Below are 24,063 nucleotides of genomic sequence, written 5' to 3' on the forward strand. Positions count from 1 at the left end.
GCTTTGTTCATATAATACTTCAGAAAATATTTCTATTTCAGCTATGTTAATATGGCTCTTGATTGGTGGAAGGAAAGGAGTGAAAGCTGCTAGCAAAGATGAGTCAAATGAGATTTCATGGTTACAGAAAGAATAGGAAGAAACCTTTAAGTGCAGAAAGCTTTAAGACCAGTCTTATAATACATTATACTTTATTCTTTATGCTACAGACATTTTAGTACTGTGCAATGAATGCATTTCATGTATAGAAATCATCCCATTATAGAGGTGTTTAAGGTACTAGCTTTCCACTGTTAGAAACTATTTGAGAAATATACCCATCTAAATGCAAAGGACATTTTGTTTGGCTAACAATATACCAGTGAGTGACACATTATCGTAAGTATCATCACCTTACACAAGTATCCATATGACATTAGTTTTCCTGTGTAGGCTGCACTACCTCTATCGTCAACATGTGAAACATATTTTACTCTACTAATCGAATATATAAGACTTCAGTAAACATTCTTTTTAATTGACCTCTGCCCCATGTGTTCTTCAGTGATATTCAGCTTTTGGACTCTAAATGATATATGTCATTGGCTTTTATGTCATTCTCAGAAAAGTGAGGAATCCAAATATATTGTGAAGAATATCCTATCTATGCCCTCACAGTGGACTCATGTCAACAGGTGAACTTCATGCTCTACAGTAATAAAACACAAAAACGTGTGTGATATTGGCAGGAAGGCTAATTCAGCTGAATGCACAGTGCAGTTGGCTAGGATCATAGTAATGTTGATTCAGGTTCTCTTAGGTTTTGAATTTCTTTCCATCACTTGATTGATTTACTGGAAGAATGGTCTTAATGTATTATAATGCAAAATGAGCATTTAAAATTAAGGTTGACATTTGTAAACAGTACAAGAAAACAAGTAATATTTTATACATACTTAAGCTTAACAGTGTTACAGGTCAAATAAGTTATGTCATCAGCTTATAAGTAATCTTTAACACTTGTAGTTGTTTCTGGAAGGCAAATGAGCAGATGTTTGCTTATTGGAAAGCCTGTCTTGCATTCTTTGATAAACAGAACCTTTGCATACACGCATATATTTCAGCTATGCTCACAATATTGCGTGCTGAATTCTTTCAGTATAAAAACATTGTAGTGTAATTGAAAAGAAGCAAATTGCTGTATGGGCTACCGGTACTTAAAAAAACAAAAAAAAAAAAAAAAAAAAAAAAGAGGTCCTGACAAACAGAGTGGAAATGCCATGATCAAAACTTCTATGCACTACAAAGTTATGATTCAGTTTATTATTAAATACTAAGAATAATAGCATCCCACAGACTGAATAAGGCACTAGAAATATTACATGCAGTTGTAAGCATATTCACAGAATATCTATCTCTTAATTGCAACTAATTTGTGCATTTTTGCCTTTCTTTTCACTGATGATGTGTAGAAATGTGTGCTTACATGAAATAGGGCTGTCAAAAGTATATTTGAGTGTTGTTGCTGCATTTACGGAGTTCATAATGTTTTGCTTCTATTTATTTTTACAAATGGTTGTAGACAGGTGTGTGCATATAGAATAGGTTTCTCAGTTGTATATTCATATGTAATTACTGTTTTTGTAGCAATCATTTTGTTTTGCTATACCTTCTGCTAAATCCATTTATGTTGCTTGCAGGCACAGCTGAAGAAGGTGGTTCAGTGATTTTTGCTTGTCAATATTTGTTGATTTTTGTGTTGAGTGTTTTCAGTTTTCTGGCTTTGTATTTATAATATGATAGCTATAATCCAGTTGTAATCATATATTCTCAACTGTTTAGTAATTTAAAGTTGAAACTCTTTCACTACTGCATAAGACTGCAAAGATTTTTTGATGAATAGAGTGGATTGTTTGTTTACACGTCTCAGTTTTAGTTATCCCATTCATTTTAGTTACTTTTTGGCTGCAGAGGTTCTGTTGATAGCTCTGCTGTTGGAACTCCACCCACCTTGGTTATCACGCAATCATGTTTGTTGAAGACCACATTTTGTGTTAACTGTACTGAGAGCTGTTTTACAGGCCTTTCTGAGAATGTAGCTGCAGTCACTAGTTATCAGTTGGTCCTTGGTTTTAATTTGGATGGCCTCTTTGAAACAGTCTCAATATTTGGATGTTTCTGCCAAAATCCTGGTGAAATTATATTCTGTAGTATGTATCAAATAATGGAAACTCTAGGTTGGAATATCAGCAAAAAAGAAAAGGATATATGGCTACTTACCATAAAGATGATACAAGTCATAACACTGATGGACATTATGTTGTAAAAATTTTAAAACATAAGATCTGATGATGACAGCGTAGCTGTATTGAAACCAGTCATGCAGTAGAACTCTTTTGTAGCAAACTTAGCTTGTGAAATTCTCTTCAGTTATCATATATAAAACATTTCAGGAAGGGCGGGGGCAGGGGGGGGGGGGGGGGGGGGAGGGGGGAGGGGCAGTGATGCGGAAAATGCTGCAGGCATTTTCGTAATGCAGAAACAGAGTAATTTATCTGACATCCAAAAGGGCATGATTATTGGCTGTTGGTCCACATGTAGAAGCATTTCCAAAACGGCAAAGTTTGTAAACTGTTCACAGGCTACTGGGATTAAAGTATACCACGCAAGCCAAATGGTGCTCTCCAAAACCAGCACTGAGGCAACTGTGGTGAGCCATGGGCCACAGATGACAGGGTGAACAGCAATGCAAAGACGTGCAGGCAAATAGGTGTGCAACTGTTGAAAAACTGACCACACAGATGAACAGTGGCTCCTCAATGACCGTTCAGCGAATGTTGCTGTGTGTAGGCCTCTGCAGAAGGCGCCTGGTTCCTGTACCCATGCAATTCATCAGCGACATGTGCTGCAATTCGCATGCCAGTACCGCAGCTGGATATCCACTGAATCATGAGTATTGGCCTTGAATCACGTTTTATGCTCCATTGGACAGACTGCCACTGGAATTTAGTGCGTGAAATTTTTGAAAGCAAACATCCTGCGACAGTTGTTGGAAGAGGGCAGAGGAGGGAGCATTATGGTTGGGAAATGTTTTAATGCAATTCTGTGGGTGATCTTGTCATTCTCAAAGGAACAATGGATCAACAAAAGTATGCATCTATTGTTTGAGACATGTCCACACCTACACATTAGTTTGTTTTTTCTCAACACAGTGGCATCTACTAGCAGGACAATAGTGTGGCACATGTGTGGTTCGAAGAGCACCAGGATCAGTTTACTGTACTCTCCTGGCCACCAAAGTCCCTGGATTTAAACCCAATCGAGCATCTATGGAACCACCTCGGTTGGACTTTTCACACTGTAGATCCTCATCCGAGAAACCCAGCACAGCTGCGCATGGTGCTGGAGTTGGCATGGCTCCACATCCATGTCAGTACCTTCCAGAACCTTATTGACCCTCTTCTTCCTGCATGTCTGCACTGCAAATGTGGTTATTCAGGCATCTGACTGATGGTCACATTAATGTCATCGGACAGTGTCCACTGACACTGCAGCTTCCACCACCAAAACTATCTTGAACATCCTAGAGAAAATTTTGGGCTCTTAAATCTTGGTAAATGAGGACGGAATATATGTTAATAGAATGTGCCTGAACCACCTTCATTTTACAGATGACACTGTACTTTTTGCATCTGGTGCTGATATAGCACAACAGTGGATGAAAGAACTTGACAAACTTTTAAAATTACACCTATAATTGATTGTAATGAGACTAAAGTAATACTCATTGTCTAAATTGATAGGAAGTAGTACAGAACAGCAATGCAGTAATAGAACGAATTGATGGAGTTTTGTGTTTTGAGGAGGTGGTGATGATGATGACTGGATGGACAGGAAAAAAACTCAAGAGTGAAAATGGCCTGAAGAGCTTTTAGTAAACTGAATAAGATTTTCCAGTTCCAAGCTTCCACCATGAAACAGGAAGTACAGAATTAATATACATTGATAGTTGTGACAGAAGGCTATGAGGCTTTGAGTTTTAAAATGGAAAACACTAAAAATACTGGGTGGCACATAGTGAACAGTGGGGAAATAGATGTTGGAAATTACTAGGAGAGGCATGATGAAATGGAGTTAGGGGAGGCACGTAGTGATGGGACTGAATAGCTAACCTACAAAGGACTTTCTTTGTTAAATTTCGAGAGATAAGAGTAGACTGATAGATGAGATGAACTATTGGTAGCTGTGTGGACAACATTAAAAAAACCATGCAACAGAAAGTGCCAATAGTGGAAGAGCACAGTACATATAAAAGATTGTGGAGCAGTGGATGTCAGTTGGCTAATGGTGATAATGATGAAAATGTTTTGTTTGCTAACTGATATTTCTTTTTTAATCTGTAGAAAACAATCATGCATTTGGGACAGACTGGCCATCTAACAGTAGTGTTACTGTCTAGAAGGATATCATCCCTGTCATACAAGTGTAAGAAACTCACATTTTTGTATCTGCAGATGGTGCACCTTTGGTAGATCATAAAGAAATCACACTCTCAGAAGAGATGGAGAAATACTTCAGAATTATATTCTTCACTGACATTTTCACCAACTTGTTTGTGCTCATGCCAGCATAAAGAAAATTCAGTGTTGACAATGTTTTGTAGAGTTTAACATTTCTTCCTCTCTGAAGATGAAAGCTTACTTTCATGGTTATACTTTGATTGTGTTACCTTATAACATTAATTTGTGCTTCTATTTTCTGTTTTTCCATTTCCTCTCCCCACCTGACCCACACCCTCTTGAATTCTTTTTACTGCAGTTTCTCTCTCAAACTACTCTTACTTAAAAGCTCATTAGACACAACATTAGTCACCTACTTAAAAGAAGATAATGGCTGCTTTGGTGTAAGACTAGTTTCATCACATGACCCTCCATTTCTGACAGAAGTCATGCCAGTGAAGTGGTGTCTATGTGCCAGTCAGCTGAATGGAATCAGCATAGTAAGATGGGTTGACATGGACAGATGACAGGATGACTGAAAAGAGCTATTGTGTTTGGACATGCTGTTGACCACATCACAAATGAAGTTCCCCAATGTGTTGGTGTATCAGTGTGGACTATCCAGTGTGTGTTCACGTAACGGTGTACCACTTGCAGTTAAGTAACACAGGGTAAGAACAGTGATGATAAAAAGATTTTAACCAGCATGGACTGGAGACAAGTATCATACCTCATGAAGGACAACTGATTTCAAATCTGGGACTAATTGCTGCTGTTGGTGAATGTAGGTCCATCTCAACCAGTTTCTGAGTGAACATCATGAATGGAAATGCAGGCAAAGGGCAATTAGAGTAGGGTACTTCACAAAAGGCCATTTCTTTCAGTGGCACATAAAGATGTGGATCTTCAGTAGGCCATGCAATACAGAAACTGGGGTGTAACTGAGTGCATGCACATAGTGTACTTTGACAAGTTGTGATTATGCCATTTTTTCAAATGATGCAAGGTGTTAAGTGCAGAGATGTTTCCATGAGGCTTTTAACCTACAGTGTGTGGAGCATGTAGTTCAGGCCAGACAGGTTCTGTTATGTTTTCAGTAAGTCCAAGGTGTCCTAGGTGCAACATTCTTTCAGGAAAATCAGATTATCCAACACTATTCACCAATGTATTTACTCATAAAGCACATGATGGCAACACATAACTATAACACCAGAACTTGTCCCAGCTTACCAAACTACAATCACCGCAAAAGACTACTGTTTTATTTGTGGTAACAATGCAAACATTTGACTAAACAATTTTCAAACATTGGCCAACTGAGTCACTGTAAAAGACAAGAAACAGTTAATCCAATGTCAGTGTGTCAAACTGTTCATTCTGCACAAACTGAAGCTACATAAGGGATTAACTTGTTAGAGTCCCACAGTCAGGTGAAGGAAAAGAAAGAGAGTGAGAGGGACATGAATCTTTTGGAATTGAATGAAATTCACCTTCCCTTTCCATGTGAAAAATAGGAAAAATTTGCACTTATCAGATGGCAGCAGATGTAAATGTGGAAGTGGTACAAATATTAAGTTTTCAAAAGAGTGTATCTTTAATTGAAAAGAGAGAGAAAAGGGCTGTGTTGTAACAGACAAACATTTGTGCTAAACTGCAACTCAACCTGGATAACGGTAATCAGTCAGTGTTTAACTCTTTGGAGACTGACCACTTAGAAGAATACTGGGCTAGGAAACTGGCCATTTATGCTATTTTTGTGAAGTGTTACTGGCACATATTTAACTGATATATCTTCAAGCATTAAAGACCTGGTTTCAGATAAAGCACAGTCCAAACAGAGTTTGAAAGACTTCTTGGTAGACAACTCCTTCTGCTCTAGAGACGGAAATTTAACAGGGACTGCTAGACCAGGTTAAGTAAAAATGCGTGTCAGATTTCAGTTTTTACAGCACTTGGTCACAACTGTCAAGATTACATATTTTGTGTATGATGAATTTATTAAAAGTGCATAACTATATTTAATTCTGATAGTGTATTAATTCTGTAAATATTAGCAGTTTGAGTATACTGTAACACTTTTTATGTTATACTTTCTGACTTATTCCACACCCACAAGAATCATCTCATTTTTGGGGCTGTGGAACAAAAAACGAATCTAATCTAAAGAGTTAAATACATATCACAACAGGATCAAGCTTCAAGATTTATTTTTCATATTTACTTTAGTTCTTTGATTTATAACAAATGTAAAAAAATAAATGTCATGTGGCACTACAGCCTGGTGAAAGTCTTTTGATTGGATGCCACTTCGGCAACTTGCGTGCCCTTAAAACCAGTGGCACCCAGTTTTCTGTGGATGAATACCCATCAAAGTTCTAGCAAGGCCCAGTGTTGCTTAACTATGGTGATGGGCAGGAACCAGTGTTACCAACACGACAAGGCCATTAGCTATAACAAATTTTAAAATACTGATGACAGAAACTATAATTATCCTCACAAGAAAAAAGTGTAAGGTGAGGTATTGAGCAAATTCTTCTTCTCGAGCTTCCAAAATTTCTTGCTCACTCAACAGATGTGACACATTTGTAGAAGAATTATAGTAAACTGTGAAACCTAATGACTACATTTACAAAATTATGTCAATGTGATCATATTGGCTCAACTGTTCACAGCAGCTGCTATTACATTCGCTAATGTTTCTTTTGAAAGAATTCTGGAAACTGACAACAGGAGGTAGCACCAGTCAAGGAACATGTAGCAAGACATCTATACATTGTTCTCATGTGAAACAAATCTGGCATTCAAGGGACAGGTGGCTCACGCATCAAGAAACTCGTGCCCTGACCTGTAATCGGGTGCAGTCTTTTTAACACAAAATTGTGGCATTTCCACAGCGTTACCTCCATATTAGTTTATCTGAAAACACCTCCAGGTCTGGCTCAAACATCATTGCCACTGATGTTGCTTCTACTATCTCCAGACACTGCTACCCACAGTTCTCCCACAGGGTGTATGGGAATACTATTGGAAAACCATGGCCTACCAAGTCATAAGGATATACAGTATACCAACTGTGTTAAACACATTAAAATAAAATAGAGTCAGAGGGGATGAAATCAGTGAAGATGCAATAATATGAAATGAAATCATAACAATTGTTCAAAAATGGGAAACCTGCAATGTGATGAATACACTGTGAAAAATGAAAACTTGTGCCAAACCACCTCACAAACCCAGAACATCTCCTTATTGTGAGCAGCTGCCTAGGCTATTGGACTGCCTAAGCAAACCTCCATGCTTGAGTCACACTATCATTGGCATTAATGTTCCTTCCTGTAAGTCCTGAGGGCTACAACCAGAGGTCCTTCCAAATGGTATGTGGGGGAGCATCACTGGAGTGACCAGATTTGGTGGGTGATGGCTTTGCCGGCTAAAGGGATGTATATGGATTGACTTAAATTCATTGAAATGAAACAAATAGTATCAGTGGGAGTGAAATCAATGAAGATGCAACAATATGAAATTAGATCCCTGAAAAACTACTCAGAAATCTGAACCAGCAATGTACTGAATATGTTGTGAGAAATAACTTTGTGCCATACTGAAACTTAAACATACATCATGTGCTTATTATTGCGGCCCAGCGCACCGGCTTATGTACAGCTGTTTGCACATGGCACAGCACTTGCTGCGCCATCTGTGCCAAGTTAAGTCAGCCGTGCATGCACGCACTGTTTAATCACAAGCACATACTGTATAGGGTTACAACACTCCTTCCCCTTTGGGGAAAACTATTCACTGTGGAGATGCCCATGTCTTCATCAGATGGAGCTAACTGCTGGAGCATGTGTCATGCTGTCATAGGTATCAGTTTCATAGGAGAATACAGTCCAAAATGGCACGGGCATCACAGGCGTGGCATGAACTCCCCCATCAGAGACCATAAGGGGGCACCGGTGATGAAGGCTCCATATCCATGTTCACATCTGGCACTCAGCAACAGAGGTGGTGGCGGCAGAAATGGTGGCAACATGGGCTGGGGAGATGGAGACAACCTGTCGCTAATTGCTCTGCCTGGCAGTGGCACCCAGATCGAAGAAGGGCACAGGAGTTGAGGGGGCATAGACCACACTGTGAGGGTCAGTGCAGATGGTGGAGGCAGCCGCAGGAGTGTTGGGGTCTCTGGCACATAGTCAGTCACATGTGGGAGGAGCTGGTCATAGTGTCAGGACACAAGCCATTAGAGGTGCACATGACACAGAGTCAGGGACCTCTGCAATGATGGATGACCACTGGTATCCAATTAGTGGTGCTGGCCAAACCTGCAGGCTCAGATGGTGGAGCCCAAATGGAACCCATCCGAGGTGGATGCCGGCTGGTAGCCAGGAGTTGGCCAGAGCAGATAAAGCAGCATACAGGGCTGGCAGCCGTGAAGCAGTTCCACCGGGCTATGGCCGCCAATGATAGTGAACCTTTAGGAGCTCAACAACCTATCAAGGATTTCCTCAGAAGAAGACTAGGTGACATATTTTTTCATTTGAGTTTTTAGTCATTTCACCTCACCATTTGACTGAGGACAAAATGAAGGGGCTGTAACATGCCAAATACCACTCTTTGAACAAAAATCTTCAAAATCTTGAGACACAAATTGCAGGCTGGTGTCTGTCACAAGCATGTATGGTAATCTTACCAAAGAAAAAATCTTTGTGAGGCCCATGACTGTAGCCACAGTGGTTGTTGATGGGCGACAAACCACATAAGGAAATTTTGAGAAACCATCAACTAGTGCAATCCAGGAGGAGTTAAGGGATGGATTCGCAAAATCAGCATTAATACACTCCAAAGGGCGCTGGGGGGTACAGGCCATGAGGAAAGAGAGGCCCATGGTGCTACTCGATGGGTGGCGCACTGCAAGCAGACTGACAACACACACCTGATTTCATTGTCAATACCACTAAAATGTGTCAGTGGGCTAGCAACTTTGTATGAGAAATACCTCAGTAATCCATGTGGGGAAGGTGCATAACATCCCGCCACAGTGCGGACAGGACCACAACACTGGGAGCTGACTCTTCAGTATCCAACAATAGCACACATCAAGAACTGAGCAGCAATATTGGAGAGCATAATAATTACACAAAGGGTCTGACAACTGGTGCAGTGGTTTATCTGGCAAGCCGAGGTAGACAAAGGGAACAACCTGATGCAAGACAGAATTGGCTGTGACAGCTGCCAACAGTTGAAAATTGGTAATGGGAAAACCATCAACAGTGTTTTGGCTTTGATGTCTAAATGGAAACACAAAGTTGATCCTGATCAAGTGCAAGGTCAAGACCAGTCAACAACTGGGAAAGAGCACCGGCATTAGCATGTTATGCTGTGGGGTGGAAGGCAGTCTTGTAGTTATAGCACAACAGAAACAAGAGCTCAGTGTTGCAGGCGATGGGCCGCTTTGTCTGGAAGAGATGCCAAGGGATGAAAAAGAGAAACCAGACATTTATGATCAGTAATGAAATGAAATTTAGAACAGTAGATGAAAACATGAAATTTTTTGAGTGGGTACACAATAGCAAGTGCTTCTTTTTCTATCTGGGAGTGGCGCTGTTGTGCCTGATTCAGGGTGTTTGAAGTGTATGCAACAGTGTGTTAGTCATCCATGCATTTTTGCATGAGAATGGCTCCTAGAAGGTAATTAAGCAAGGTGCTGAATGTAATTTTGACTTCTATAGGATAAAAGCACACTCACAGGCAAGTGACTAGTGTAAAACCCTTACATGAGAGAGCATGAAGGTCCTGAGCCACTGTGGTCACATCATGAAGAAATTTATGGCAGTACACAATCTTCTTTAGCCCACCAAAAATGACATAAACACAGGAAGACAGGTGTGGACTCTATTGAGGGTGACTGAGGACCTCGCTTCTGAATATCTGCAATATCTCAGTGACAGTGTTATCTACGAGGGCCGTTCAGAAAGTAACCTCCGGTTGATTTAAAAAAATACACCAAGTTAAATAAAAATATTTTAATATATACATCTTACAACTACATCTTTGCACTATATTTCTACATAGTATCCATTGCTATTGAGGCACTTATCATATCTCTTCACAAGGTTTGAAATTCCTTCTGCATAAAAATCACCCGCTTGTGCCTGGAGCCAGCCTGTGACCGCATCTTTGAGCTCTTCGTCGTCATCAAACCGCTGTGACCCGATCCATTTCTTCAAATGCATGAAGAGGTGATAATCACTTGGCGCCAGGTCTGGGCTGTAAGGTGGATGGTTGATAACGTCCCACTAGAAGGACTCAAGAAGGGCCGTTGTTCTGCGAGCAGAGTGAGGACGGGCGTTATCGTGCAAAAAAACGATACCGGAAGTCAGCATACCACGGCGTTTGTTCTGTATAGCCTGTCGTAACTTTTTTATTGTTTCACAGTACACGTCTTGATTAATGGTCGTACCACGTTCCATGAATTCAACCAACAACACCCCTTTGGCATCCCAAAACACCGTTGCCATCAGTTTTCTGGCAGAAAAATCTTGCGAGGCTTTTCTTGGTTTGGTAGGCGAATTTGAATGTGCTCACATCTTTGATTGTTCTTTCGTCTCAGGGTTCACGTACTTAATCCAGGTTTCGTCAGCGGTCACGATTCTGTTTAACAATGGTTCTTCTTCGTCCTCATAACATGACAGAAAGTCTAATGCAGAGGCCATTCTTTGAGTTTTGTGGTGGTCGGTAAGAATTTTGGGCACCCATCGTGCACAGAACTTACGGTAACCCAATCTTGCTGTCACTATCTCGTACAAGAGAGTCTTAGAAATCTGTGGAAAGCCAGTAGACAACTCCGACATTGAGAAACGTCGATTTTCACGAACTTTTGCATCAACTGTCTGAATGAGTTCGTCAGTCACCAATGATGGTCTACCACTCCTCTCTTCATCATGAACGTTTTCTCGTCCACTTTCAAATAAACGTACCCATTCACGGACAACTCCTTCACTCATAACTCTTGGTCCGTACACGGCACAAAGCTCACGATGAATAGCTGCTGCAGAATATCCTTTGGCTGTAAAAAACCTTATGACAGCACGCACTTCACATTTGGCGGGGTTTTCTATTGCAGCACACATTTCAAACTGCCACAAAAACTAAACTAGCGCAGGTATGACGTTCACTCGACCACGGCTTGATGCCGACTGACCTGTTGAGTGCGTGAACGCACAGATGGCGTCGCTACTCCCCCCACAACCCGCACTGTGACCAATCAGAGGTTACTTTCTGAACCGCCCTCGTATATGAGGCCCTTTCATTTTCATGGTACAAACGACCGCACTGGTGAGCTGCCCTGATTGTTTTGAGTTGATTGCTTTGTGAAGAGTGATCAAGGTTTGTGTGTAAACTGCACTTTCACCATTTTCCTATGGTGCAGCAAGTTGATACAAAGGGGACCCTTTTAGTCAGGGAAGGAGGTGAGCATATCCTTTTCACCCTTGTGTGCATGGTCTTGGAGTTTTTGGGTAGCAGTGAGTTTGCCTGCTTCCACTGGAGACTTTATCTTTTTGACTCGGACTCAAAGTGATGACTCCACATCTCATCTCCAGTGACCACTCAAGACCAGAACTCATTCACTTACTTGGCATAGTGCTGCAGATGTTCAAGAGAGAGTCCCACTCAATATGCTTCCTCTGATAACTGAAGACTTTTTGAAATTTCAATCTGTATTTAATGAGGCATCAACACTTCTGATGCTTGATCCAGCCTCTGCTGCTTTGGCTGCTACTGTAATTCACTTGTCTGGAATAACGAGGGCATTCACGTGCTGGACAAAGGCACCAGCAAAGTAGTGTGGCATTCCAGACTGAGTATAATCAACCGATGCCATCTGTCATTCCCTCAGTCATTTGTGCCACACCCTGATCATTGCAAAAGACATGCAGTGCTCTCCGTACACATGTGTCATTTTTTGATGAATCTTCATTCCTCATGTTCCTTCTGCGTCAGGAAGTAAATTATACCTCATTGGTCTCCTTTTGAAGTCTCCTTTTCATTGCTTTGAGCACAACTGTGAAGCAATGGATATTCACACATGTGCATGCTCACTCTGTCATCATGGAGGTATGTGCTCATGTCTTTTAGTGGTGAGTTTGGAACCTCAGCAAGCACTCTAATAGGGACAGCACCCTCTTCTTCAGGAATTGACACAATGATATTTTCAGCCATTTACAGTCTCCAGCTCCCTTCTTTTTGAATGCACTGTATGTTTTAATCAAAGTATAGATGGAGAGTGCAATGATCCACATGTATATGGCCTCAGATTTGAGTTTATCTTCTTATGGTTATCAGTTTCTGCACCTGAAATAGATTTATGTATGACTATGGTGGTGCAGTATGATCAGCCATTGTAGCAGATGTTGCAGGCTTGCTTAACACTGGAATTGAAATTCTTCTACATATATAGAACTCTTATCAATAAATAAGAAGACTTTCTCCTTTAACAATTTTCGTACATTGTTTCATAACATACATTAAATTTGTGTCACAAACACTGTCTTCACGTATGCATACACCATAATTACTCAACCACGCAAACAATTGGGTTTCCACTCATCTGGTATGAGATGTCCCTGGGGAGGGTCCACTGGGGCTCAAACCACACAGTAACCCTGGGTTCAGTGTGGGGCGGCAGTGGGGTGGGTGGACTGCTGTGGCCCGTTGTGGAGTTGTGAACCACAGTGGGCTGTGGCAGGACGCAGCCTCTCCATTGTTTCTAGGTCCCCAGTTTATATATACAATACAATACATTAAATTCCAAATGAGACTTTGCACCATAAGGAACGTCTCATTACATGCAAAAACGCTTAACAAAAACTCCAAAAAGTTTCAACTAAACAGCAAAATTTTTTAAAGATTTCCATCATCATTTGTCTGGTAGGTAGATACAGTGTTAAACATCACTCTGCCGGAGTAATATGTAAGACCACAGGAGGGTCTTCCATTTCATTTCAGTTAATTTAATTCAATTGGAAATATGATTATAGTTCAAATAAAGTAACTATCAGTTAACAGATTGCAATGGAAGGGCAGTGTTGCCAGCATGCGACTGGCCACACTTGACGAGCTCTGCATCTACCTTCAAAACAGGCAACACATGGGGTGCTTTGAATTTGAGAAAGATCTGTTATTGGCTTGTGGTTGGCCCCTGCCACTTGACATACTGAAATGTCAGCCACCAAATTATTTTAATTGAAGTATAGTTTGGGAGTCTCTTCCACTGTTTCATACTTTGTCTCCTTTGATCTGGGATCCCTGGATGACGTTCTTATGAAGTTGTTGAATGATTCTAATTCTTTGCAACCATATTTTCTCTTTTTCCAGATTAGGGAAGCTGCATTTTATTTATCCTTGCCTTTGCCTGCTACAAAAGTGGAAGTTTTTTCTGTTGATAGTGTATTGTAATTTAATTTTGAAGAACGCTTGCTTCATAGATTCAGTTTTCATTTACTGCTTTTGTTACTACTTTATGATCACCCTTTCCTCTCCTTGTAGTCACATAATATTATAATGAATATACAGCTTCAAACATTTGCAGAACTGCTTTCTTGTTTCAGCTACAGCATTGTTGTAGTCTGAACTGCACATTTGTGTTCAGTTTTTCATTGATGTAAATATCTGAAAAAGATAACTTATTTTTAAAAAAAATTCCAAAAAAATAGGACTTCCATACTGGGTATACCTTGAATGATTTTTGGGAAATCAACATCATTCTTACCTTATAAACTGAATGTTTAGATATTGTTCCCATGACTAAAAATCATTTCTACATATTGAATTTTTTGATGTTTTTGCTGACATTACTTTCTGTTACCTCATAAGTAAGTTAAAAAATAAGAACTTGGGACTTTCTTTCTACAGAAATACAAATGTTTGTACTGAATTACTTTATTCATCAACCAAATGTTATAAATTCTTGTGGAGAACAGGTGCTCTCTGGAGAAAAGATGCTCAGAACATTGATCTATTTTTTTATTTTTTATTTATTTTTTATTTTATTTTTTAAATTTTTTCCCCTCCTCCTTCCCATTTAGTAATCTGTCATCCTTTCCTGTTTACTTTTTGCTCTTTTCCATTTACAGTTTGGCCCCATCCTCTTTCTTCCCCCCCCTGTTCACCTTAAGCACTTTTCCGTACTTACCATACCACATTTTCTTATTTTTCCCTAATCTCTCATACCCTCATTTCCATCTTGCATCAACAGTGTTTCTAAATCTAATTTTTTGCATTTTTTGATTAATTTCCTTTTCCTAGTATACAACAATTGGCTCTATGAATCTTTAACAAACATAATACTGTATCAGCGGCAGGCTGTTCTGGTTTTGCAAAGTTATCAGTAGTGAAAGAGTTTGCAGAATGAATCTTTAACTTTTTGCACAGTTTCAATCTGTCAGGAAGTTTCATTGAATTAGTTTCTTTTAAAGACTTTGTCTTTTCCACTACACAGATTTTAAAATATTTTTCTTTGAATTTTTTGATGACATATATTTTGATTTTCACAGAAATGTTTAAGTATTACATTATTTCAGATTAAAATAAAATATTTTTAACTTTACATTTATAACATAAAATCATTAGAGTAAACCTTTTGTTTAAAGTGGTACCATTGAAAAATGTTGCTACTACCAAAATGACCACTACATTCTGAAGACTGAGTTGTCTTTTTTTGTGCCTATTTCAGTGTATCTCACACCACTGGAAGCATTTGAATTGCTGTTTTTTGCTGTGTTTGGGATGACGACTGTTGAAAATGTCAGAAAACATACTAACAAGACTCAGCCAGATTGGACGAATGCTCTCTTTAAGGGCATGTTCATGGTGTACATGCTGGTGTCTGTTGTTGTATTGATAAATCTGCTTATTGCTATGATGAGTGACACATACCAGCGTATCCAAGCACAGTCAGATATTGAGTGGAAATATGGTTTAGCAAAGCTAATTCGCAATATGCATCGTACTACAACCACTCCGTCACCATTAAATCTCATTACGTCATGGCTTCTTTACTTCCTTCGTTTATGCAAGCAGAAGAGTAAGTTGTTATACTGTTATGTTATAAGAGTCATACATGTAATCTGATCTGCTAGTAGTTTTCTACAGCAGTATATTACATGCTACACCTAAAAGCAAGTTTTCAAGTATATCCTTTGCATGTGAATAAAAATCAATAGCTTATGCATACTCATTTCTTAACAAGTGTATCACTTTTATTAGAGTATATGAATTAAATTTACTGATACTGTAACAAAATTAAAAAAAAAAACAGCTCTAGAACTAAAATGAAGGCTTCTGAAAATAAAAAGTTGTTGTAGCTAGCTTATATAAAAGGAAAGTTGATATGAACTATTAAAATGTTATGTCATATTTTTAGATTTAAAAACTAGCTGCACAGTTACATTAATGATATAATTATTTTAAACATAAAGTTACAATAACATGGTTACCTTGAACTTTTCAGTGACAAAACGTAAGAGACCCAGTCTGGTGCAAATGATGGGTCTCCAGAGGTCTAGAGCCAGTGCAAGATCAAAAATGGGAGCAAAATGGCTAGCAAAAGTTAAGAAAGGCCAAGTTGCTCCTAAAGGTATGAAAGTCTTACCAGGCATACCAAAAGTATTTTCTTTTTTATGCAAGTCATTGTTTCATGATGCTAATTTAGATGTTATCGTAAAAAAAATCAACAATTCCAAGTCAATCCAGATGAGGGGGAATAATGACAATATTATACACTGTATAGGGGAGGTGTTGAGTCACAGACAAGCATAACAAAAAGACCACTAACCAAGTATGTTTTTGGCCAACAGGTCTTCTTTGGAATTAGACAACATACATACATATCACACACACACACTAAACTGTAGATCCCATTAATGATGACGTCCTTCACGGATATGATACGAATGATTTATGTATGAAAATGTCATTTGTTGTCAAGTCTTTATTAATGACTTAGAGATGCTCCCTCTTTTTATATCGTAAATGGATGCAATTTTACCTTAAGTTACTGCAGTTCTAATTTTAATACTAGTATTCATGTTATTTAGTGTGCACAGTTGCAGAATAAAGATTTTTTGCAATCAGAAAGCATAAACAGTCCATTTATGTGCTATAAATTTCCTAGTATAAGACCAAACCCTCTAACAAACAGTCCATTTATGTGCTATAAATTTCCTAGTATAAGACCAAACCCTCTAACACTCTCTCACACACGGGCACCAAATTCACACCTCATGCCATACCAACATTGAGTATTTGTGGTCAGCTGGCTGGTTAGGGGATGGCCAGAGAAAATGAAGAGTGTAAGGGAGTGGGTATGTAACAGTCAAGCAGGGGAGCTGGTGGACGCTTAGGCCATGGCTATGTTGGTGGGCTGTGGCCACTTGCACAGTTTGAAGGAGCTGCTGCTGAGTGGTGTTGTGTAATTTAAGATTCTCAGGAGTAACATGTTCCAATATTATTCTCTTAGTTCAATAAAAGATGCTTGTGAAAGTGGAAGACATATTTTAGGCAGTAGATAGTGAACATGGCAACTGTGGTACACACTTATGTTGACCTGTGCAGAAATGATGAACGAAGCACAGACACAGGTCATTGGCAAAGCACAACAGCAATTGAGTGTCTCCATCTGCTGTGAAGGGGCCGCTTGTGCTTTGCATTGTGACCTGGCAGTTTTTTGGATGGCAGAGAGAAGAGGCACTGTCTACAGTGTAAACGTACAAGAAAACAATTGAAAGAGTCTTGATGTCTGGTATATAACATGGCCTAATGTACATACAGGACAAATGTAACTGTCACATGTCGTGTCACTGCCAAGTAACATAGCTCAGTGAAACTTGGACCGTACGTGGAAAGAACTGCCACAATATAGTACAGAAGGCAAGTGAAAGAAATGCACAATAAGGTGAACACATATGACCTTATATTCCAAGAAAATAGTTACACAGAAGTCATCGTGATTTATGATTATCCACTAGGTATTACAAAAGGCCAGACATGTTTCTGAATAGGATGTGTGATCACTATGGACAGCAGTGCATGCTGTGCAACATGCTCCCATGCTGGCCGTAAAGTTGGTAAGAGGTTCTTGTGGGAGGGCATTGCATTCCTCCATCGCCATGGTTAACAACTGCTGAATGGTCATTGGTGCATGTGGACATTCTGCAAAACATCTCCCTAATGCCTTCCACATGTGCTCAGTGGAATTTAGGTCATGGGATGTACATGCCAGTTCAACAACTGTTCTTATTGTCAGCCATAAAAACAAAGTCAGGGTCGAATACAACCCTGGAAAGACACACAGGGAAGGAGTACAGTGTCACAATAATGTTGACAGGTGCATTAGTGTGTTCAAAGATTTAGAGGTCAGTGCACCCATGTAACATTATGCCTTCCTACACCAGACTATGTTTACCACTAAAACAAACATGTAAACAATGTTTTTGTGTGCATTACGTGTTCCCACCTCTCATCATATGAGGGTATGTCTAGAATCCCTACTCAAACAGAATCTGCTCCAGTCTGAGAAGATCACACAAGCCCACTCCTCATTGTTCCAGTCCCTATGCTCATGGCACTATCACAAACGCTGCTGTTGATGTGAGGGTGTTTATGGATCACAATGTACTGATAATCTGGCAAAAAGACTATTCCCCATGTAGTCACTGTGCCAATGTGAAGCATGACATTGCATTTCTTGCAGTCTTGTTGTATGTAACTACAATTGCACCCATTGTCTGATGGTCATTCTAGCTTGTTGCATAATGTTGTTGTCATGCTGCCACTGTTGATCAAGGTCAACCACCTCCTCTCCTTTGGGCAGCAGTGCCTGTGGTTTGGAACACTCCCCATGCACATGAAACAGTTTTGTGAGCAATACCAAAGCTGTGGGCTACATACATCTCACTGCATCCTTCTTCCAGCTTTCTGATGATTCTGCTCATGTAAAGTCATCCAGCTGTTGTCTCTGAGCCATGCTATAGTAAAGAACACTACTACAGTGCATCGTGACCTCTCACTGATTGGCATGCACTGACTTCTTCTGTTCCTTCAGTTACCTTGTGTTGTGTGGCCATCTCTATTTAGCAGTATAATACTCTGACCTCACATCAAGTGACATTCAGCTTTACGTGCATGACTGGGAGACCTCTGGCAACATGCTCCCACACTGTCATTCGTTTCCGCCAAGTTGTTAATATGTTATGTTACTTTACCTATCTCATTCTTAAGTTTTGCAGAGCACTGTAATTACTGCTGGAATAAATGTAGTATATCTGCATTTGGTTGTTAATTAGTAGGTGCAATGTTTTCTCTTAGTATTTAGGAACTAATCATGACATGTGGTGGCCAATAAGTATAATGTATCATCATTTTGCAAGAGTAATTATTTCAACTTTGCTATTGATCTGTGTTCTAATTCCTATACTCAATTTTCACTGTTATATTAAAAGAACAGTTTGGACATAGTTTTTGATTTGTTGCTGTTGCCACTTAGGTAGTGGCCAGTCTTGGACTGAATACAGATTTGATGCATGTAAAGTTCCTGGGCAGGGGGCTGGAAAATGTCCCCAGTCTTTTGTTATAATAGAATCCAGTCATGATTCAGCCACTACTGTATAGCATGTTGGTGGAATGTCTATGATGAGGAGTGGAGATTCTAATTTAAATGCTCCACTTGTCAAGATGGTACAAACCTTGATCTTGAAGAGTACTTTTATTAATGGGGTGTTGAGGTGAAATAGTCACTAGTGGGTAATCTCAAGGGAACTAGCACAACTGAATTGTTTTAGACTTGCTCAGATGTGCAAGATGCTGACTAACTTTTAATTGTGTAGGTGCTTGTGAGATGAAAATGGATTATAATTCTCCCAGTCAAAAGCTGTCTGCTGTGTCAGCTAGCCAACTGGTAGAAACTTACTCCCTGCTTCCTAAGAGAGCTTGACATCCTACTGCCCTAGAGCAGTATACAGGGTGTAACAGCTAAATCTGGACAAATTTCAATTTGAATTTCCTGCCATATCGTAGTTCCACTGAAGATGTTCTTGAAAGCCATAAACATCTAGTAAATAGTCAGAACCCCAAAATGGCCAAGACATTACGGACAGGTGTGGAGTACAACTGAAACACCATGATTAATCAAAAGTCTTTGCACTGGACATTCGTCCACTGAAATAGTTCAATTCTACTGGTGCCTGAGATCAACTGTTTATGATATTCTGGCCAAGTATAATGCATTGGACAAGTCTGACGAAAGTTCTGATAACCTGGCTAGGAAACCTCATTTGACAAAACGTGTCAGGAATTGCAGCAGTCATCGAAAAGACTCAGGTGCTGATTTCGGAGAACCTGGAGCAATCGCTTAGGAAATCGGCATCAGTATTGAATGTCAGCCAGTGAACAATGTGTCGGATGGCAGAGGAGGACCTCATATGAACCATTTAGTCCAAAACTGACTCTCGGATAACATTGACATGTTCTGGTCAAAGGAGTTCTGGCCCCTGAATAGCCTGGATTTGGGCCCTATTGACTACTACATTTGGAGCACAGTCGAAAGACTTACCTGTAAGACAAGGTACCCTAATATCAAAGCAGCATTCACCAGTATGGACAGTGATATTTTAAAGAGTGCATGCAATCACTTCAGGACAAAATTAGAGGTTGAAGGGGTTACATAGGGTAATGTTACTCTTTATAGATACCGCTATGTATATGTAAAAATATTTTCAAAAAACAAAGATGCTGTAACTTACCAAATGAAAGCATTGGTATGTTGATAGAGACAATAACAAACACAAACACACACACAAATTTCAAGCTTTCGCAACTGATGGTTGCTTCATCAGGAAAGAGGGAAGGAGAGGGAATGACAAAAGGATGTGGGTTTTAAGGGAGAGGGTAAGGAGTCATTCCAACCCCGGGAGTGGAAAGACTTACCTTAGGGGGGAAAAAGGGACAGGTATACACACACACACACACACACACACACACACACACGCACACACGCACACACGCACACACGCACACACACACACACACACACACATCCATCTGCACATATACAGACACAGGCAGACATATGTAAAGGCAAAGAGTTTGGGCAGAGATGTCAGTCAAGGCGGAAGTACAGAGGCAAAGATTTTGTTGAATGACAGTTGAGGTATGAGCGGCAGTAACTTGAAACTAGTGGAGGTTGAGGCCTGGTGGGTAACGGAAAGAGAGGATATATTGAACAGCAAGTTTCCATCTCTGGAGTTCTGATAGGTTGGTGTTAGTGGGAAGTATCCAGATAACCCGGATGGTGTAACACTGTGCAAGATGTGCTGGCCATGCACCAAGGCATGTTTATCCACAGGGTGATCCTCATTACCAACAAACACTCTTTGCCTGTGTCTGTTCATGTGAATGGGCAGTTTGTTGCTGGTCATTCCCACATAGAAAGCTTCACAGTGTAGGCAGGTCAGTTGGTAAATCATGTGGGTGCTTTCACACGTGGCTCTGCCTTTGATCGTGTACACCTTCCGGGTTACATGACTGGAGTAGGTGGTCTGGAGATGGGAACTTGCCCTTCAGTATATCCTCTCTTCCCGTTACCCACCAGTACTCAACCTCCGCTAATTTCAAGTTGCCACCGCTCATACATCACCTGTCATTCAACAACATCTTTGCCTATGTACTTCCGCTTCGACTGACATCTCTGCCCAAACTCTTTGCCTTTAATATGTCTGCTTGTGTCTGTATATGTGCAGATGGAAGTGTGTGTGTGTGTGTGTGTGTGTGTGTGTGTGTGTGTGTGTGTGTGTGTGTGCGCGCGCGAGTGTATACTTGTCCCTTTTTCCCCCTAAGGTAAGTCTTTCCGCTCCCGGGATTGGAATGACTCCTTACCCTCTCCCTTAAAACCCACATCCTTTCATCTTTCCCTCTCCTTCCCTCTTTCCTGATGAAGCAACCGTCAGTTGCAAAAGCTTGAATTTTGTGTGTGTGTTTGTGTTTGTTATTGTCTCTATCAACATACCAACACTTTCGTTTGGTAAGTTACAGCATCTTTGTTTTTAGATATATTTTTCCCACGTGAAATGTTTCCCTCTATTATATTCATATCATTAAAAGTATTTTCATTTTCTTTTGTATTTTGATTTAATAAATTTGCTTTAAAAAAACTTTGTATATCCGGATTTAAGCAGTGTGCCCTGTAGAAGTGAATTTAAATGTCAGTAGTAACAGGAAATATGTGTATCAAAAATATTTACTCTAATGAAAAGGGAAGAACAACATTTGCAACGCATCACCCTTCTGTATGAAGAAGACATTTGAGACTATGATCATAAAATTATTGAAGTAACTTTAGAACACAATGCTGCATCCTGAGACAACAGCTAAATACACAGAATGGTTTCTTAAATTGCAGGAATTAGAGGAGTACTCAGTTGTGATTGAAAAGCCAAATGCTCTCAGTGAAAATAAAGATATTGTCTCATACTGGGATATTATGAATACTGAAACAAAGAAATGTAAGAGGAATGCTCTGATGAAATAATAAGTGATGTCAAAAAAAATGATAAATCATGTTGACAGTGAGCCTGAAAAACTTTCAACTTATCTACTTACTTTGCAAGAATATTTTATGGCATGATTCCTCTGCCTAAAAGCGCAAATGTGTGCAGCAATGTTGCCACACAATATTTATATAGGGCAAACAAGTGTCACATCAGAAATGTAACAAGGCAGCACCATAGACAGGAATTGCATTCTCACATCAAGAATTCTTCATCAGTTGCTTTGCTGTTGATGCACCATAAATCTGAAACTGTTGAGTGTTTCAGCACAGAAAATGAGGGTATGAAGCTCTTGCACACACTTTTCTATGGGAAAGTGCTTGATGATTTGTATTCTTGTTCCTGATGCATATACCTAATGGATTGAGCTACGCCTCAAAAAAACTTGGTAAAATGGATGCTCAGCATGGTTAACTGGTGGATGTAGAGCCAACTGGCTGTGTTTGAACATTATGACTCCTTGCAGGAATTGGTGGACCACATAGCAAATGCGGTACAGCATACCTCTAATACAATCATTCCACAGTATTGCAGTCAGCTTTGAAGATAGTCGCTTTCCTGGCAAAGTGAGGAATGTTGCTAAGTAAGCAGTGATGGATGTGCTGCTCTGTGAACACTGCAACTATCTAGATTGCAAAGACCATGGTTCAGCAAACTATTACAAGAGTGAGGCAAGATTACAGTGATTATTTCTGTACTGAATCAACTGTTTCATTACTTCAACACAATTGTGAGAAGTCATCAGGATTCGTGACATCACCTCCTGCAACTGTCTGGAGGAGGGAGATGTGATGCCAGTTGTGGTGGACAATTTCACTGTCAGCTTAAAACTGAATACTCATTGGAACTATTCACTGATGGATAAAAGGTGGGCTGAACTTCACATCAAACAATAAAATAGTCCACCTCAGTAGCTGTGCAGTCAGCATGGTGTATTGCTAACCGAAGGGGCTCAGGTTCAAATACCAGGTGGGTCTGAGATTTTCTCCGCTCAGGGACTGGGTGTTGTACTGTTCTTACATTTGTATCACCATAATTGTCATTCCACTGTCGAGATGACTGTATAGTCATCTTGACAGTGGAATGACAATTGTGATAATACATTCCAAAAAACTGATTAAAAAAAGTACTGAGTTCTGTTATTGCCCTTTTCTACTCTGTCTAAGGCTCATGAGACTTCATACAGCTAAGGGAAAATAGAACCTTCAAACAAGACGTGACAAACACTACAACTTACAAACTGATGATGGGTGACAATTTTGGCCCCTCTCCTCTAACTAGGAAAGGACTGATGTGCTCATCTAGTTATTACAGTATCATCTGAAAAAAGGAAGTTATTACAGTATCACATGAAAAATCTGCATATAAAAGTCCTTGGGTAAATGTCTCCTGGTCTGGATCATTCATTCATTCATTGTGCTCCATAGAGCCCATCAAAAAGAAGAACCTTCAGGGATGTGAAATGAGTCAAGGTATACATCAACACAAGACAAAGACATTGTAGAAACTTAATCTGTATGCTGTATTAACGATACTGTTATCACTATGCTGCTTTATGCCACTCATGCTTGTGCCATCTAAATTTAATCAAGTTGATCAACAAAAAAGCTCTTAATTTGTAAAAAGCAGCTGCCTCCTCAGTTTCATTATATAGCTTCTGTGTACCTGCTTTAGTAGCTGAATATTTACTGGATTACAATGGTATTTTTCAAAGAAAATATTTTTACACCTATTAATAGAAAGTTTTATTTATAATACATTATACTTGTCAAATTGCTACATAAGAAATACTGCCACTTGCCATTTAGCTAACAGAAGTTTTCAATCACTAAATCTAGATATTCTGACAGTTTGTAGAAATAGTGGCTAATAATGAGTATTTCGAATGATCTGTTGAAATGGTTCAGTCAAACACTGTAGGATGTCAACAACAATGCAGGATGTCAATGAAAATGTAGGGCATCACTGTCAGTGATATTATGACA

General features: G+C 39.7%; 1 protein-coding gene across 1 annotated transcript in view; it reads left to right on the plus strand.

The window, feature by feature from the left end:
• The window catches only part of LOC124803453 (serine/threonine-protein phosphatase 6 regulatory ankyrin repeat subunit A), a 446,739-nt gene that overhangs the window by 417,175 nt on the left and 5,501 nt on the right, over positions 1–24,063 (plus strand). The window contains exons 20-22 of the mRNA XM_047264641.1: positions 8,580–8,617; positions 15,211–15,561; positions 15,988–16,113. Coding sequence (XP_047120597.1) covers positions 8,580–8,617; positions 15,211–15,561; positions 15,988–16,113 — 515 coding nt within the window. The remainder of the gene's footprint in view (positions 1–8,579; positions 8,618–15,210; positions 15,562–15,987; positions 16,114–24,063) is intronic.

Source organism: Schistocerca piceifrons, chromosome 6, assembly GCF_021461385.2.
Source record: "Schistocerca piceifrons isolate TAMUIC-IGC-003096 chromosome 6, iqSchPice1.1, whole genome shotgun sequence".
In the NCBI taxonomy this organism is placed as follows: Eukaryota; Metazoa; Arthropoda; class Insecta; order Orthoptera; family Acrididae; genus Schistocerca; species Schistocerca piceifrons.